This window comes from Vigna unguiculata, chromosome 7 (assembly GCF_004118075.2).
Source record: "Vigna unguiculata cultivar IT97K-499-35 chromosome 7, ASM411807v1, whole genome shotgun sequence".
Taxonomy (NCBI): Eukaryota; Viridiplantae; Streptophyta; class Magnoliopsida; order Fabales; family Fabaceae; genus Vigna; species Vigna unguiculata.
Genome location: NC_040285.1, coordinates 38217980 through 38232012, shown reverse-complemented (window position 1 = coordinate 38232012; position 14033 = coordinate 38217980). Strand labels below are relative to the sequence as shown.

At 32.8% G+C, this 14033-nt stretch overlaps 1 protein-coding gene and 1 non-coding gene across 3 annotated transcripts; one reads left to right on the top strand and one right to left on the bottom strand.

Moving 5' to 3' along the window:
- Positions 1 to 1666: 1666 nt before the first annotated feature.
- LOC114192051 (LEAF RUST 10 DISEASE-RESISTANCE LOCUS RECEPTOR-LIKE PROTEIN KINASE-like 1.2) lies at positions 1667 to 11884 on the bottom strand. 2 transcript variants are annotated; one of them, XM_028081606.1, is made up of 4 exons: positions 10740 to 11884; positions 3599 to 3640; positions 3082 to 3342; positions 1667 to 2697 (listed from the first exon to the last, which is right to left on the bottom strand). In XM_028081606.1, the coding sequence occupies exons 1-4, from the start codon at positions 11524 to 11526 to the stop codon at positions 1736 to 1738; spliced, it is 2052 nt and encodes a 683-aa protein (XP_027937407.1). In that variant the 5' UTR covers positions 11527 to 11884; the 3' UTR covers positions 1667 to 1735. The 2 variants fall into 2 exon arrangements, with proteins under 2 accessions (XP_027937407.1, XP_027937408.1); XM_028081607.1 differs by lacking the exon at positions 10740 to 11884 and adding an exon at positions 4056 to 6237.
- Positions 8819 to 8899, top strand: TRNAL-CAG. Its single transcript has one exon. It is a non-coding gene; the product is annotated as a tRNA-Leu (tRNA).
- Positions 11885 to 14033: the final 2149 nt, after the last annotated feature.

Sequence of the window (14033 nt, the reverse complement as noted above, 5' to 3'; positions counted from 1 at the left end):
GCTTAGTGTTCTTAATCTTGCATAGTCACACCTCATTCACAATATATACATGTCATGAATCAACTAATTTAAAACAACGTCTTTGATTGGCAAGTTGACTTGGAAGATGAGGATGGAAGACTTGGAAAAAAAAAAAGTTAGTGTAGATACAAACATGTAATTGTCTTCATTATTGCAACAATGAAACCTGACACACAAAGTTTTCCAGTCAATTTCTGCCATTGATTTTATACAGTATATTCGCACAAACACAGGACTGGAATTGACTCTTCCAAATCCACATAGTTTCAAGTTTAAAGTTCAAAGGTGAACTTTGAACGTCAGTATTTGTTAATAGAAGAGTGGGGAAATTACGAGTTCGATATTTTCTACATATGCATTTAATGTTCATTTTGATAGATAATTTCAAAAGGAAATTAGATTTCCCACATGTGGTAATGAAATAGAAAGTGAGATTAGGTTTTGTGGATAGTGACAGAGCGTTGTGTCAAAGTGACGGGTAGAAGTATGAGTGTAGATATTATAGAATACGCGTATTGAGAAAGTCTCCGGTAGATTATACATTTCAGGATTTCTCAAAAGCGAAATGAGAAGAGAATTTCATTTCATACCATCGCTACAAAGATTTTTCTATATGCTCAACTGAATTTAAGTGAGGTTACAACACATATGTATCAATTGACAAATAAAAGTATATACAATATTAAACTGAAATATGTTAACTTCATGAAAGCTAGATTTTTTTATTTCTTGTTTTATATAATATTATATTTAAGAAGACTTTTCCTTGTTAAATAAAATACAAAAATATCTAAATAATCTACTATTATATTATTATTTTTATTAAAATATTTTTTAATGTAATAATATTTGTTTTAGTATTATATTATTCATTTTACACCATTTTTAAAATAGTGTTTTCTTTATTTCTAATGTTTATATTTTTCTAAATAATAAAATTTTAATTTATATTTTTCATAACTTATCAGGTCTATTTTTGTAAGGTTGAGTTTGACAATGATAAAGTTTATTTCACCAATATTTGTTGTTGGTTGTGTTTATTACGTCTTTTACTATTGGATTACTATTAAACCATTGATGTCTGATTTTATACTCAAGATATATTATATATGTTTAGGTACGAGGAGGTGTGTTAAAAATTCTACCTCAACTAAATATAAGAATATTTCACAACATATAAATAATGACCTTATAAGTTAATTTTGTAAAATTAAATTAGACTTAAAAATCAATTTTTAAAATGTGATGCAAATCTAAATCATATAACTTTTTTTAATTCGAATTTTTAAACCTAATGAGTTTATGAATTTTTTATATATGAAGTTCAATATTTTTATTTTCATCTAATATTAGACTTAAACACAAACTTAGATTCTCACCAATTTGTCTATATTCTCTCATAATTTTCCTTTTCAAGAAATTACTTTGCTAAATTTTCCATAACCAATGTGTGTTTTTGAAATCCAGTGATGAAAGTTATAGAAGAGCCCAGCAAACTTGGTGCCAATAACTTACTCTTTTGTGGTATCTTTGTACAGAATTTTGTAATATATATGTACTGATGTATCCTCACCTTAACTCTTTGGTGGACAACAATGTGCCCTATAAGTAATCATCCTCTCTCTTCACAATTAAACAAGCGATATTGTGACTCAACCAATAATGAGTGTGGTAAAATGAGATTATCAAGAAATAATGATAGAGCAAGTGATGATTAGCCACTTATATTAGGTGTAGTACATTTACTTTCCCATTTATCAGTGACAGTGTCAGGGGAAGTAGGCTTCGTATTCTTCAACAGTACAACTTCATCCCACTCCGGTGAAGCCGGTGGTGGTGAATGTGCACGACTTTCTGCAATTCCTCCATTATCAACATCTATCTCATCCTTCCCACCCTCAATTCTCTGCAGTTCATGCAACACCTCATCCATCGAAGGTCTCAACTCCTTCTCCCTCTGCAAACACTGTAAAGCCAACCCTGCCACTGAAACTATCATCCCCTTAACCCTACTGTCCGAATCAAAACCAAGGCAAGGATCTACAAGTTCACCAATTGCACTTTCTTGAATCTTCCTAACTGCTAGATTTGACAAGTTAATCTCATCCCTACTCCTGTTCATATCAACCGCAGGCTTGGATGATATCAGCTCAATAAGCACAACCCCAAAACTATACACATCACTCTTACCAGTCAGCTGGTAGCAGCTGTAATATTCAGGGTCAAGGTAACCCGGGGACCCTTGTGGAGCTGTGGAGACATGTGTTACGTCGTTTGGGAAGTCTCTTGAAAGACCAAAATCTGCTACCTTAACACAGAAGTTGTTGTCCAGGAGAATGTTGTTTGTTTTCACGTCACGGTGGATGATGTCTGAGGCGTGGAGATAAGCCAATGCACTGGCAGTTTCTATGGCAATTTTCATACGTGTAGGCCATGGTAGTAACCCAGGCTTCGCTAATCCACCGTGCAGATGACATGCTACGGTGCCGTTTGAAATGTATTCGTACACAAGTAGGAGTTCACGACTGTGCCGTGAAGTGCAGCCGTAGAGTGACACTAGATTTTTGTGACGCAACCGTGTGAGGATTTTAACTTCGTTCATGAACTGTTCTACTCGCCTCCAATTGTGCTCGTATAACCGCTTCACCGCAACTTCCCTTCCATCTGGGAGTTTCCCTGCATTTTCATTTCAGGGTCTAAGTGTTACAATAAGAATTACATGAGAAATATTGAATAGTTCAACTAATTTTAGCTTAAGACAAAGCTAGTTTTATCTTGTTCTTTTTAATTTTTCCTTTACATAGATGTGTATGAATAAGTTTGTCCAAGCACACACTGTTATGTATTCACTGTTTAATTCTTCTTCACACTTTCAAAGCTCTATCCAATTTTCACTTTATGTGTAATGTCATCAATTTTTCAGAGATCAAAGTTCTGGATCATGGACGTGTTGAAATTGACCAAGACCAATGAACACGTAGTACAAGTTCTAAACTATACAATAACATGCTGTGTGCCAAACTATCAATGAATTGTGCGGTGTTTGATAAAGTAGCTTACCATAGTAGACAGTACCGAAGCCTCCATCTCCAAGTTCCTGAGCATGGTCGAAATTGTTTGTCACTTCTTTAAGCTGCGCGTAAGAGAAGAGTGGAACTCCAAAGTATTCGGCACTACTTGCTCGATGAGAAATCGAGGAGGAATCAGAATAAGAATCTCTTGACTTTAGTTGTCCACCTGAGGTAGCATGTTTTCGTTTGCGGAGGAGAAGGAAAAACAACAACCCAATTAAAATCATGCATGGGACTCCAATGCCTAAACCTGTGAAAAGGGAAAATATAAATTGAAGATACTGCGAGACAGAACAGAGTGCATGACTGCTGCTACTTTCCTGAGACATTGCAATTAGCACTCAGAGCTATACAAATTTTTAAAGAAGTTTTCATCATTCTAGGTAGAAAAAAGAAATCTGCAGATCCTCTTTATTCAACACACTGATGAACTTTGACACTCAGGATCAACGATTTTGAAATCACATGTTGAAAAGGAATATCAAGTTATGTAAACAGTTCATTACCTAAACCCAGTTTGACCTTCCAACGAGACCTTTTTTCCGGAACTGCAGTTATAGCAACAAACATTTTAGCAAACAACACAGATTTGAAGTGTGGAGATACATTTATGCAGAGATAAACATAGCACGTTAATTGTGGGTGTTGCACCAAAAAAATATTAGACATTAGGCAAGAAATAAAAGCAACTGAGCTCTTTCAATCTAAGTGTACTAAATTCTAGATTTGAAATTTTAAAACAAGGAGAGGACATGGATTAGGAACATCAAGGTCACTTCTCTTGAGCTGTTTGTTTCTGTTTATGATATAGGAGAAGGAATTGGGCTAGGGGCCTTTTACAGAAAAGTATACTGTGAAGAAAAAATTTAAGAATCTACAATGCGGAAAGCGGATAAAAGCAACAAGTATTAGTGCATTGCATTCATGGGTGCTTGTGTTTCCAGGGTTTTTGCTGTAGTGTACCATTGGCACAACAAAATTGCTCTCTGCTGTCAAGTTGACACTGCCCTTTGCGATAGTGGCAATCTGAACATTGATCTGTTAATGCTACTATAACGTTAACATCGCCGGTTACGAAAGTAAAAGGGTCATTGGCGTCAGGCACGTCTTTAATTGGAAGCACGACCTTTTTACACGCTGTAAAAGAACTCCGAGACGCATCATCATCTGTAGTGAAGTGGTTGTAGTAGAGATCGTAGCCAAGGCACCCATTATACTTGCTCGTATTTATATTTGTGACATTGAGGGTCTTGTTGCACAAGAACAGAGTTGCGTTGTGTGCCAGTCTAAAAGTAGCAAAGTGAGAAATAAGCGGAAGAGTATAACTGTTTGTGAAAGCTTCACAATTCCGGTTCTGCAGAAGGTCATAGAAATGTTTGTCTCTGAATTGAAAAGTTGCGAAATGGGTTGTAGGGATGCTAAAAAGCGGATATATGGCTACAACCTGATCCCAATTTCCATTTGCTTGTACTTGGATAAATTTCGGCGTATGTGGATCATGATCATTACAATTTCGTATGGACAAGAAGCCACAGTCCTGGCGTCCAATTACAGTAAAAGGGAAAGTGATATTGCCAAGATATCCACAATGAAATGAAGGTGGACACCTTCCTTGGTCCCCAGCCGCCAAGAGAAGTGGCATAAAGTTAGAAAACAAAAGCAGCAATACGAATTCATGAACCAGACTCATGCTTCTTCAATCGCACACTACGTCTGTGAGCAAAATATCATAGAATTCAACTACGATTTGATTATCCAAACTGAGCAGAAGTTTGTCTCACTTGCTTTTATACTCTTTCCAATATAACACCACTTGAAGCTCTTTATACGTCAGTTGAATTAGAAAATGTCCACGAATTCACGAATACTCCTTGAAAAAGTTTCCATGGAAGAGGGATAGTATGAAACCAAGACATTTACACATACATACATATCCAGCCCTTAGGGGAGCGAGACCAATTCTTGCGACTTTCGACACAAGCACGAAGACTTGACTTGTTTATTCCTTATAATCTCTTAACGTACTCTGCTTCAAAACCAAAACTTCTCTTGGTCCCGGAGGCTCTAAACCGTGTATGAGACGCAAGGCAGAATGAAAAACACTTGTGTGCATCATAATGAATATTAAAAAAATATCACAGGGGGTGAGGATGAGGGGTCCAGAGTCCAGAAGAGTGGGGCCAACGAGGTTGAAACACTTAAAAGAGGTAGGAAAAAAGGGTACTAAATGACGTTGAAAGAGTGTAAGAAATAATAAGAGAAGGTTATGGAATGGTTAAGTCTTTTTAAGCGGTTAGGTTCACACTTTACTTCAACGTGACCAGTCAACGAGGCCAGAGAGAAAACGCGTTCGCTGTCATAATCACTGACTTCAAATTTCATTGCCACCTACCCTCCTCATTTCGGCTGTCTCCAGTTTCAACCAGTTTTCTAGTACTCTCTGTGTGAACTAATGAAACCAAAGGGTCCTGTTGAGTTTTTTTGTCTTGTTTGTTTCACTTGGTTGCAAACTACTGTTTATGATAATGTATTCTCACTAATCCCACGAATTTTACTACATCTAAAATCAAACACAGATTTTCATTACATGAACCACCGAGTGAACGCAGGACTTGTTATCACATGAATCTGATTAATTTTGTATCAGTTATCATGCGTTACTTTCTCTAGTAATCTGCTTTTTTGTGTCCATAAAAAACATAAATGGAAACAAAAGTCTCTTTATTTATCCTTTCCAACTGACTTGGCATCTTTCACCGTAACGTGAGACAAACATTTTCCACTTATTATGTATTATTTATTTGCTTCCCAATTTCATGTTTATCTTCCAAGGTCCCATCTTATCTAACAGAAAAATTTTGATACCCAACAATGCGATTTTCAATTTAAAACGTCAATTCTCTTAAGGTGACTTTTTCCATTTTTTCAAATATTTTTTGCCATCTTTCTTTTATATAAAAATCTTCTCTTTCTTCTTTCTTCTTCTGTATCTCTCTTCATTTCACACTACAGGGATGTGACACAAATTGTTTTAGTTTTCCAAGACTTTGAAATTATTTATCTGCTTATAATGCAAACTCCATTTTGTTTTTATGTTCATTTTTTTATACTATGTTCTCATCCTCCACCGTTTTGACATATCGCTCCCGGAAAGAGAGACAAAAGACTTTGACATGGGACTCACAATAAAATGAGATCCATCCTAAACTTAGCAGAAGGAAGAGGGAACGAACTCTTTTCTGATAAAAAAAGAACAATTATCTTTAGTTACTCATGTTAACGCCTCATTTTATAAGTAAAATTTTAACTTTGTTCTTCCATTTTTTTTTTTATTCTACTTTCGTGTCTAAACCAAAAATATTGCATGCTATGATTAACACCATATGGAAAACAGTTTTACAGTGCAACAAAAGGTGAAGTTGATTGAAATGTTATCAACCAAATAAAGAATTTTATTAACAAACATACTTTTCTCTTGTTAAGTACACTAAAGTGTAAGAAAGTAAAATTGGATTAGCAACCTTTGAGTAGGGATTAGCCATCCTTATTGGTAGTAGTAGTAGTAGCATACTATAAATTACCCTAAGAAACACGTTACTTTGAAGATTTTATACCAACCTCCAAACATATTACGCTGTGGGCAAAATATAAGGTACAGTGCCATTAAATGCATCACTTTAGACCTAATATCTAACTTATAAGCAGGATTCCTTTCTAAAAATTAAAGTGAAATTATCACCTAGTTGTTGTGAACTGTGACTACGATATTTCATAGTCATCACAGAATAATTACGTGACCAAACAAAAAAGTGTAAAATCTGTTCCGTCACTAGCCCATTAAAGTGCAGTAATACGGGTTGGTGTGTTTTAATAATAAATAAAAAAATTAAATTTACTTCTCCTAAAGACTGCACAAACATCTATCCTAATTTTGGGTTTTCTCCAAAATTCATATATTTTTAATTATTCAATTTGCATCTATGAATATATTAAAATTTTATCAGTTTTGATGATATAATATTTAATATTTTTTAACTTGTAAATGAACTCGTTGATGAAAGAAAATATTTTTCTTCCACTCATGGTTTAAATGGCATAGATTGGTACATGAGATATTGAAGAGTTTTTTACCAATATTACGTATTTTTTTATTGTAAAATTTGTAAAATAAACTTACTTTGACTTATAAAGTTGATATTCAAATGTAGATTGATAGTTTTTTAAATGAGTTAAATAATAATCTCTAATAGATTGAAAGTGTTTTAAGTGTTTTCGCAAGATATTGCTATTCATTATTATTATGTATTCATTATTACAAGTAAGATATCTAAATCAATGCTATTTTAAAATATATCATACAGCTTAAGTTTTTTATATATATTGACTAAAATTTCTTCGTAGTTGATCTTTTGTCTAATTTTTTTACAATGATTGTATTATTTATACATTCTGATGAGTTTTTGTTGAATAAATATTTCTAGACTCAAAAAGAAAGTTGAAATGTCCTACACACATATGAGATTTTTGACATATTTTGTTGAAAGTCTCACATCGACTAGAGATAAGACAAATTCATAATATATAAATGAGGTACAAACCTCACCTTATAAGCTGATTTTGTGGGATTGAGTTAGGTTTAAAGTCCACTTCTAACATATTTTGATCATATATTTTGATCATGTAAATCATTTATTGGGTATTATGAACATCTAATCTAAGCTTGTGTGTGTATCATTATTTTGGAGTGTTACATAAGTTGAATGAGAAATAGATAAAACAGGAACTTATAAATAAAACAAAATTATTAGGACATAAAACTTAGAGATGTTTGTTTCCTATTTTTTAAAATCGTTTCCACTTTTTTTTAAAAAAACTTGTTTAAATAGACTATTCTTAAAAAAAAAAACATATTTTAAGTTATTTTGGTTTCTTGTTTCTAAATTCTGTTACTGGAATTATTTTCACACTATCACATTTTCTTCTCCCCTTCTTTATAAAAAATAAAAATTGGGCCAACTTTCCCATCCTCTCATGAATAGTGAGCCCAAAAGTTGCACCCGACGGATCAAAGAAAAAAAATCAATAGGCAATAGTAATATTTTAAATTAAGAATTTAACCTTTTTAGTTTAAATCAAATAAAAGCACTCAAGGATAATGAAGAGTGCAAAATCTTTTACGCGAGGGAAGAAGAGGGAGCGATTAGATTTTTAAAATTATGCATGGTTAGATTTTCATAAAATAAAACTAAAAGAAACTCTCACCTATAACCAAAAACTATACTCTGTGCTGATTTAAAAAAGAAAAAGAAAAAAAAAACTATACTCTGATCTGGAATGGAAGAATTTCTGTAAAATTCCTTATTGTCCAATATAATATCTTTTCATAGATAACAAATAGTTCACAGAAAGACTTTTACTTATTTTCTACGACGCTCGATAAACAAAACACAACGAAATTCAAAAAAATCTTCTTGAATATTACATTCGTACTAGATACTTAATTAATGCTTTAAAAGCATGAGATGTTAATTAATTATTTTCTGTAAAAATAACTAAGTTCATCCTCTAAAGATTTAAAGTTTTGATATTTACAGGAAGTCCAATTCAATCTCTCAACCTAACTTTAAATTAAACTGATTTCTTCTCCGTTTTTGCTTTTCTCACTTTTTTCTACTGTTTACTATAATTTAGATTATGAAAACTTATTGAACAAGTATTAACAACATGTCAAGATGGCCGAGTTGGTCTAAGGCGCCAGTTTCAGGTACTGGTCCGAAAGGGCATGGGTTCGAATCCCATTCTTGACAAAATTTTTTTAATTTTTATTTTTTATACAACTAATAGTTCGAATCCCTGCCTAATTGTGGCCCACTATAGTAACTTCAGCCCATTATTGTGAGAATCACAATTCAACATCCGATAAAGTTTAAAAAATCCAGCCCAATCCATTTCAAACCATATTTTCAATTAAAAGTAATATCAAATTCAAATATATTTTTTTAATTCAAAATCAAAAGTTGAAATGTTGACTCATTTTAATATCTATTACACGTAACAGAAAAAAAAAAATCTTCATTCTTTAACACAGTATAATTCTCTGAGAAATGAAAAACAAATTACAAATGTAAAGACCAATTCACAACCAAAAATTTTTATGACCTCTAAAAATAATATGTAGAACATAAATATTTGTTTAATTATATTTTGACATTAAGTCATATTTTTGCAATCGAGTTAAGTCTTGCAAGCTTATTGTCAACAATAATGAATAGTAATAATAAATTAGTACAATTAATGAAACTCAAAGCTTATTGGCTTATTTGAAAAGTAAATATTATATTGTATAAACAAAAAGTTATCTGATGGATCAAATTGGTTTTTTTGCAGCAAAATTTAGTTTTTATTTGAATTTACATAAAAAAATAGTTGAAAAGTTGTGTTTGTACGAGTATTTTATTTGTACGAATATTCTTTTTCGTTAGTGCAAAAGTTAACTTTTTCTAAAATACCAAAATAAGAGTTTAATAGCCTTAACTTAATTGTGTTTTAGTAAGTTTTTAAACTAAAAAAAAAGTTTGATGAAGTATATAACCCTGAAATATTCTATTAATATCTTCATATTTCTCAATAATATGACCAAGAGCTAAATATATGCAATGAAAAATAGCCAATAGCAGCCCCATCCTAAATAATTGATAATGCATCAATGGTGGAATTGAAAAGAAAATTAAAACTCAAGCAGTGGCTTGGAATATTCAAATTATTTTCTAAGTCAACTATTTTATAGATACAGAAGTAACCTTTTCTATTTCAAAACTGTACCGACATTATTAATTATTTCTTTTGGTACATGTGATGACACATTAATTTAAGTTATAACAAGACAGTGTTTTTCATTAACAATATTATTATACTAACTAACACGTCATTATGGCTTGACTAAGTACTTTGTGTAGCTATTTTCACTTAGTTTTTTTTAGTGACGTAGCCATCATTGAAGATTGATTAGGTCCTTTCTTTTTACCAACCAAACTGAAGTAGTATTTTAAACCTTTAACACAGAACAAAGGAAAACGATTTTTTTGACATTGGGTGAGCCATTTGACAATTTATTTTTATAAGTAAAAAGTAAAATAGTTATTTAAAAAGTAAATTGCTGTATTTGTAAAAATAAATAAAAAACAATGTCAAATTGGTATGAAAGTTTTTTGGACGTGAAAATAAGAAAATATGGAACAGGGGGTTGAACCAGCAGTTCATGGTCCCAATTCTGCAATTTTGTTTGCCACAAACAACTCACTACAAACCAAGAAGACGCGCTAATTGCAAACATGCAAACAATTCAGGTTTGTAACATGCTTAATTATCCTTAAAAGCATGTTTGTGTATTGAATCTTAGTCTAAAACTAGGTTTTGTAAATGTAAAGTATTTGCACAATTCAATATTGTAGTAGTGTTCATATATAATTTCCTATTAACGCTTGTGTTCATCCAGCCATTGCAATTATGCAGTTTGAGTACAGCTAATATGCAGTTCCTATTTGGTTGAGATCTCTTTCGATCAAACAAATGCAATCCATTTTATCTTTTCACAACAAAAATAATTTGGAAAAGTGCAAAGGGTTAAGCAGAAGAAGAGTGACTGACCTGGATCATCCGGACCACATTTTGCAGAATGAACTCTGTCAGTGCAATAACATCTAAAGGTGTACATATCTGAATCGAAACCGCACCTCCCTCCGGTGCTGTTGCAGACGCTGCAGTTACTCGCAGTCCACGACAACAAAAACCCTTTTCTCAACGCTTCAGCAACCCTTCCTATTCCATCTTCCACCACCGTATCCACCACCGCGCCCTTGCAATTCTCTGCCACAAAGCTTATATTCTCATCTCTTTTATCCAATGCCAAAACGGAACTCGTCCGGTTTCCTGCAGAACACCCAACCCTGTGTTCGTGAAGCGAAGGTGCGTCACAGCCGTAGAACAACACCATGCCCGTTTGATTGGGAGCAACACGGAACTCGTTACTGGGAGGAAGAGTGAGATTCTGAGTTGGAACAAGACAACCTCCGGTGGCGTTTGATTGCAAAGTTGAGAACGCAGCATTGGACACTCGCAGGGATTGGTTTTGGTAGAAGATTTGATGAATGAGGTATTGTGTGTGAGAGAGATTGAGGGTAGGGGAACCATCTGGAGCACACGAGATTTCAAAACCAGGGCTCCCACAGTAAGGTAGTTGCGTTCCTTGGATGTAAAAGGGAAAACTAATAGATTGGTTGTTGTTGGGGCAGGTTTTGGGTGCACATGCTGTGAATTTAGGGTCGACCTGAGAAGAAGTGATTTGGGCGAGGAGGTAGAAGATGATGATGTAGGAATTGGTGATGCGAAAATAGAGGGGTTTGAGGATAAAAAATTGGGTGTTTGGGTTCATCATCTTTGAAGGGGTTTTTTTGTTTGTAGGTGAGGATGAAGATGATTGAAGAGAATTGGTTATACGAAAAATGATGAACAGTGAGGATTATGGCCGCCTAAGGCGAAGGGGTTTGACCTTGAAAGTTGGAATTGGGAGTGGATGGTTCTAACATATCTTTGAGTGAAAAAGAATTGTCTAGTTGTCTCTGCCTCTTATCTCTGATTGAATTCATCATCTCCACGTACAGTGACCAATTTTTAAAAAAGAAGGGAACAAGTTGAAAATGTTGACTCTATTCCCCTCTCTCTCACCACTTGTTTAATTGTTTTCCACTTCGATTTCGCTACATGCCTGGATTGCAGACGTTAGAGACACAGAGAGACAAAGATTAATGGGTTTTAAGTGCTCAAATGTCCAAGTTGTTCTGCTAATCTTGAAAACAAAAATCCCCCAGTCAAGTTTGTGAATAATAAACCATATAAAATAGAGATAAACATGTATGGTTTGGTTTGACACTAATGTTTTTATATTCAAATTAGAGTTTTGCTTTTCATAATTCACCTTCATTTTTTATATAATTTTCATAATTCACCTTCATTACTATACATTTACTATTTTATATATCTCTCACTTAACTAACTCGACCATAAAAGTTATTTTTTTATATACTCCCATCCATTCAGAAGAAAGAATTAACTACTAATTTATTGAAAAGCATAAAGATCTTTGTGGAGATCTTCTCTTCCTTCGAAAATGATTTGATTCATCCTTTGCCACAATAATTACCCTCTTTTATAAGAATTCATAGGTACTTTAATTTAATATTCGGCCTTTGTGTTAACCAATTTTAATTGTGGATGAAAATTGATGGTATAGTTAAGGATATTTTTATGGGATTAATTAGCTTTATAATTGTGGGCCAAATCTAAAGTGGTGTGGCACTTTAAATATGCCCTAACCTCTCGGCCTAAGAAAATAACTAACTGAACCGGGCCTCTGACTAGTATATAAATTGGGGACAATGACACACATTTGACCCAAAACAATGGAAAATCAAATGATACAGATGCGTGAGAAGACAAAACTCCTCGTGCAATATTTGATCCCATCAAAGGGGTCGTTTAATCCCATAATTTCAGTAATACCATAATATTTGTCATGCTAGAAATCTTATATAGTGAACTAACGTAAAAAGACATTTTTTTTTATTTTTCAAAACTTTTCTTATTTATTTTAAATAAAAAAAGTTGACAAACAATATCATGTTTTGATCTCTTATTTATTTTTATAAATGTTCTGTAATTCTCAATTAAAAAATAAATAAAAGAATTTGTCTTTCCATCTCATTTTCTTGAAAATATTTATTCTCATACACGTCTAAGTGTTTTCGACTAATGACAAAATTGAACGTAACAATTGCTTGGACCATAAACTAAAGAAAAAGGTTATTGACTCTCCACATTCAAAGCAATCTCTGGTTTCTAAAGTATGGGTTGGGCTTTGTACACTATTTTGTGCGTTGAAGTTGTTTTTTCTAAGTATAAATTTTCGTTATTTGACTTCACACTATGTATGCTGTTTTTCTCTTGAAAAATGAGGTAAAAGAAGAGTTTAGTTTCGATTATTAGGAAATTACATCTAATTTATAAATTAGTCAAAATGAGGCGAACCCCACAAGGGTATATTTGTTGAAAATTATATGGTTGAAAACTGATGAATATGAGTGATGCGAATAAGAAAAGTGGCAAGGTCATGGTGGATCTTGTGGGTCTCCCCATTAGCATTTCACTTCCATTTTCCACCACAATTTCTCCCAACACGACCACACTCAAAAACATCCATCAAACTCTGCTTTTGTGCTTGCAAAATTACTATTGTAGCAATTCAATTTCAAGTTACAACGATTCCTAGGTCATGATCATTAGAAATTGCGTTAACTAGTAATAAATAATTAAAACTGAACCCCCCTCTTGTGTGTGACCGATAAACAGAATATTTATTTCACACAGAAAATATATCTTAATTTTGTAAATTTTCACCGTAATGAAATGAAAGTCCTTAAAAAAGTGTGAATGTTATGTTAGAATTTCAATAGGCTTGCTCTAAAGGCCCAATCATCAATGACCCAACAGTTTCGGTTAGCTATGACCCAATCAAATTTAGTGGAACAAATTTACCTTTCCAACATCCATAACCACTGTTCAAAACAAATGAGATAAAAAAAATGTTCAATATTGTAAAACAAATGTAATTAATAATATAAAGAGGATTTACTTTTTTAGTGTTCATATTGTACTTTCAATTTTACCTTTTAGTGTGTACTGAAAAATATTGTTTTCTCTTTAACTTCTAATAAATTTTATTATTTAAAAAATTAACAAAACTTAAAACATAAATACAAACAATAATCCTTAAAATAGGAGATTACCAAAATAATACATAAATCAATTTTGCAATGTAGTGAACAAATGTAATTTCAAAATAATTAAACTATTTATTTTAATATCATTATGTGATATGAAGTATTT

Coding starts and splice junctions, on each gene's coding strand:
- LOC114192051 (XM_028081606.1), bottom strand. CDS start 11,526: ATGATGAACCCAAACACCCAATTTTTTATCCTCAAACCCCTCTATTTT. Junction 3,641..10,739: donor ATGTGGTCCGGATGATCCAG/GTCAGTCACTCT, acceptor CTATAACTGCAG/TTCCGGAAAAAAGGTCTCGT. Junction 3,343..3,598: donor GAAGGTCAAACTGGGTTTAG/GTAATGAACTGT, acceptor CCCTTTTCACAG/GTTTAGGCATTGGAGTCCCA.